This window comes from Mesitornis unicolor, unplaced genomic scaffold, assembly GCF_000695765.1.
Source record: "Mesitornis unicolor isolate BGI_N332 unplaced genomic scaffold, ASM69576v1 scaffold51728, whole genome shotgun sequence".
Taxonomy (NCBI): domain Eukaryota; kingdom Metazoa; phylum Chordata; class Aves; order Mesitornithiformes; family Mesitornithidae; genus Mesitornis; species Mesitornis unicolor.
Genome location: NW_010203521.1, coordinates 1894 through 6108, shown reverse-complemented (window position 1 = coordinate 6108; position 4215 = coordinate 1894). Strand labels below are relative to the sequence as shown.

Here is a 4215-nt window from a genome sequence, read left to right as displayed (position 1 = left end):
TGTCAGTACTGAATTCAAACCCTTCCATGCTAAAGTTAACTGGTCACCATGTGAAAACAAGACTGACAGATTCTGGCACTTCTGTAATGCATACAGTAATGAAGTCCCACTTCAAACATAGACTACATAAAGAGCCATATGGTCCAACACATGGTAGCTGAACACACCCTGACAAGAAGATCACAACCCCAGACTGCATAAAGGGAGAAACTTCTGGTGGTTGTAGAGAACGACACTTTTAATCTAAGTGATGAAAACAACTAAATTAATTGATACACAACCTGCCATTTTACCCATCCCCCTTCCTGAAAATGCAACTCTGAGAATACTGTTGGGATACAATGTAATTCAGTTCCTTGCCAAATAGATGGCCTGTTCCTCTAAAGAAACAAACATTCATTAGAGAAACAGAAAAAACTCTAGAAGCACTGCTTCAAGCTTAGTATTACCAAGAACATCAGGATTCTGTTAACGGTGACTGATCACTACAGACAACCAGGAAATCTGTTGACAAGTGTAATGTTTTCTAGTTGCACTTAGAAAGTGTTAATAGCAAGTGGCATGTACTGAAAACAAGCCTGAGTAACTCATTTTAGGACCGCCCTTAATTTTACTGTATTTAGGGTATAGAGTGTAAAGATTTCTTGTTAATTTACATAATGCCTTTCCTCTGACAAAATATGACATTAGGCATCAACTATTCCCTCGAGCTAAGCAGGGAGTAAGACTGACCAAGCTTGGGCTGTCTATGTGGGGGGAAAAAAACTCTTCCCCCCTGCCCCTGGCCCCAAAGGACTCTTCTGACTCAAAGTCCTATAAATCTTGCAGGGGAATTGTGCAACAATTGAGTAAACTTGTTTTCAAAGAGTAAAATGTAGAAGAAGATGACTTGATCTGTGTAACATACAGCTTCAAAAAAAAAACAAGCAACAGAATCTTGCATAGCAGTAAGGTCAATCTAAGAAATGCTTCTAGTAGTAATAAAGGTAAGTCCTGGCTGTCAAGATGGTTGATGAGAAATACAACTCTGACTTTTTTCCCTCCTGTCCAAGGTATTGACTTTGCAACACGCAAAATAGCAAAAATGTTGAAGCCTCAGAAAGTGATCAAACAAGACGGTGATTCATTTTATATTCATACCACTAGCACATTCAGAGATTATTCGCTTCAGTTCAAAATTGGAGAAGAGTTTGAAGAAGATAATAAAGGCCTGGATAACAGAAAATGCAAGGTAAGACTGCATATATAAAATCAAGAGGCCATAATGAAATTAAAATGCCACGATCAATCCAGCTACTTGAGCTGAAATTGCTTCAGGAATGCTATTTGTAATGCAACACAGAGGCAGAAGCCCGAGTTACAGACAGGAGTTTCACTTTCTGTCAGCATTTAGGTCCCCTTTTATCCAGGGAATAAGGACATTGTCTACCAGTATAATGCAGAACTGAGACACAGACATACAGAAACACCTTTTTTTTGTTTCTTCTACCACAGAGCCTAGTTACCTGGGAAAATGACAAACTTGTCTGTGTCCAGATTGGTGAGAAGAAGAACAGGGGCTGGACTCACTGGCTTGAAGGAGATGACCTCCACTTGGTATTTACTTCAGATTTCTACCAATTTCTGTCTCTATATGACAAAAATAATATCTATAATGTGGTCATAGTATGCACAAGTCTTCTAGTTCTGTAGTATTTGTAATGGATGGTACATAGCAAGTACATCCTGCTGTGATTTTAGTTTAGCTGGACGTTCCTTTGATTACTATATACCTCTATACTTTTTTTTTTAATAGGAGCTTCGTTGTGAGAATCAAGTATGTAAACAGGTCTTCAAGAGAGCTTGAATATGTGTACTGGTTCCTACATAGAGAGACAGCTACATACATGCATCCTCATGTCCAGTGATGGCTGTACAGACAACAACTGGTTATTTGTACCTTTTAACCTAAATGTTCTGATGTTTCTGGCTCAGGAAATAAGTCTGCAGTTGCCAGTGTTAAAGATCTGATTTTTGCTAATAAATGCCCTAAATCAATCTTAAGTACTTGACTTCTGAATGTGTTTTTGAAGGGGGGAAAAAACAACGCAAAACAGTTACGGCTTGGATGTTAACTAACAGTCTAAATCAAGACAAGAAAAACTGCCTATTCTAAAGCGGCATGCCAACATCAAACAAAACAGAGTGGGAATGATGGTAGAGAAGTGAAGATAACAACAAAGGAAGCAGACAACAAAGGATCCAGATTTATTATTCAAAATGCTTCACTTTAAGATGAAGACTAGTAGTTAACTCCACTTGCTTGTATCTTAAATGGGTAATGTAAGGTCCTCTATTGCACTGTAGCTGCTTTGTTCTCAAAATAATTAAATTCAGCTTACCAGAAGAAAACAGCCTGGGATCAAATCCCAGAACAATGAAGACAGGTCTGAGTAATCCATGTAGTCTTCAGTCTGCAAAATAATTGAACTCTATAAGCATATATACAGAGTGAAAACAATGCTTCTTTAGTTAAGATTTATTTACATACACCTGTTCAATTAGGTTTTGTTTTGTTTTGTTTTTTTTACTTTGTGTAAAGTTGCATAGAGAAGTAGGTTTTATTCTGCCTTATGTAAGCACGAGCAAGTGGTCAGATCACCTTGGTAGCTACACGTGAAATTAGTTGCTGCATATTGCTGGTAACACTAACATTGCAGGGATCTTATCACTAGTGGAAAGAGAAAAGAGTTTGATTAAATCTAGCTTACGCTTAGTAAATTAATTTCTATTAAAAAAATACGTCTAAAGTAATTCCTGACATCTAAAACCATAACTAATTACCTTCCTGATACTACTTCATGTCAGTCAGAATTCTTAAAGCTACCACCAGTGGCAGACAAAATCTCTTGAAGCTTGGAGGGCTTTTTGTTAGGCTGAACCTCCCCATATAATTGCTAGAAGCCTATGTAAGTTTAAGATAGTTTCCAAAACATTAAGAAATACCAGTTCTTTTCTTAAACAGTTAGGGAAATTCAGGGGACCAGTAGTAAAATGCCTGGTGTTTATTCTAAAGATCCTGACAGTGTCTTCCGTCTGGAACTGAGTAGTTTTCATTTTTTTGAAAACAAAATTACTGTTGCCATGTTATTCTAATATAAGTAACAAATTCCCGCAGCAGACCTACTCCATTACATCTATCAGCAATGCGCAGCAACAGCCATGCAGACTGTGCTACTCCACTAGATGGCACCTCTGGAACGTGTTGCACCTTTTTTAAATTGCAGAGGTTCCCAACAGCAGTATTTTAAGTGTTAAATATTGCAGATACTCTCAAACCCCACAGCTTTTAAGCTGTGCACTTCAATAAGATATGCATGAGAAGCAATACTGAAAGACAATGATGACCTCAAGAACTCTGTTAGTACAAAGAGAAACTCCCAGTAGAAATTGGAAAAATGCAATCTAGAAACCTGTACAACTAGAAGTGTAATTATTCATTAGTAAGGTAGCTATTAGGAAGTCCTCACTGTTGGAAATATAGAAGAGTCATAATCAGCAGTGATACTGTTTCTCTTATTGCTATCTTCCTAGTTCAAATTGCTGATTTGAAAGCAGGTAATGCTACGCAGAACTCACTTGAGGATCCTTTGGGGATCTTGAGGATGCCAGAAGACACTTCAGTGACATTTATATGCTAATCAATTCCCATGCTTTCACCAAATACAAATAAAACATCTTGAAATGCAAGGTGAAAAAAGAAAGAGAGCAGTCACATGTTCTGGAAGTGTTATGCACCTTGCTTTCCTCTGCCACCACCAACCCACCCCCTCCCCCAAGGAAAAAAAGAGAGGTTAATGTAGCCTTTGCCAAGAAGATATGTACTTGAAATGTATACCTGAAGGACAAGAACCAAAGTCCCCAGAGAAGCACTTGAAGGGTTTTATTCAAAGATGTTTCAGACCACTTCAATTATCTTACACTATTGCTTTGATGGTGAAACTTTTTAATCTACCAGCCTCTAAGTTTTTAGTGTAACTGCCGACCATGCATATTACAATATTAGGGTGTGCCAGCTGCATGTGAAAGGATTTTATGGATAGGGGAACAGAAGTGTGTTGTCTTCTGGATTCTACAGTCAAAACAGTCAATGGAAAACCAAAAGAACAGCCAGGATTCACAGTCTCTAAAGCACTTTGTCTAATTATGAAAAAAAAAACAACCAAAAAGCAATAC

General features: G+C 37.8%; 1 protein-coding gene across 1 annotated transcript; it reads left to right on the top strand.

Annotated features, from left to right (window-relative positions):
- Window positions 1-1052: 1052 nt before the first annotated feature.
- RBP7 (retinol binding protein 7, cellular) lies at window positions 1053-2009 on the top strand (the record flags this gene model as incomplete). The annotated part of the gene is made up of 3 exons (XM_010190724.1): window positions 1053-1231; window positions 1495-1596; window positions 1796-2009. Coding segments are annotated over 3 exons (332 nt in total), but the record flags the coding sequence as incomplete, so codon positions are not given.
- Between the last annotated feature and the right edge of the window lie 2206 nt (window positions 2010-4215).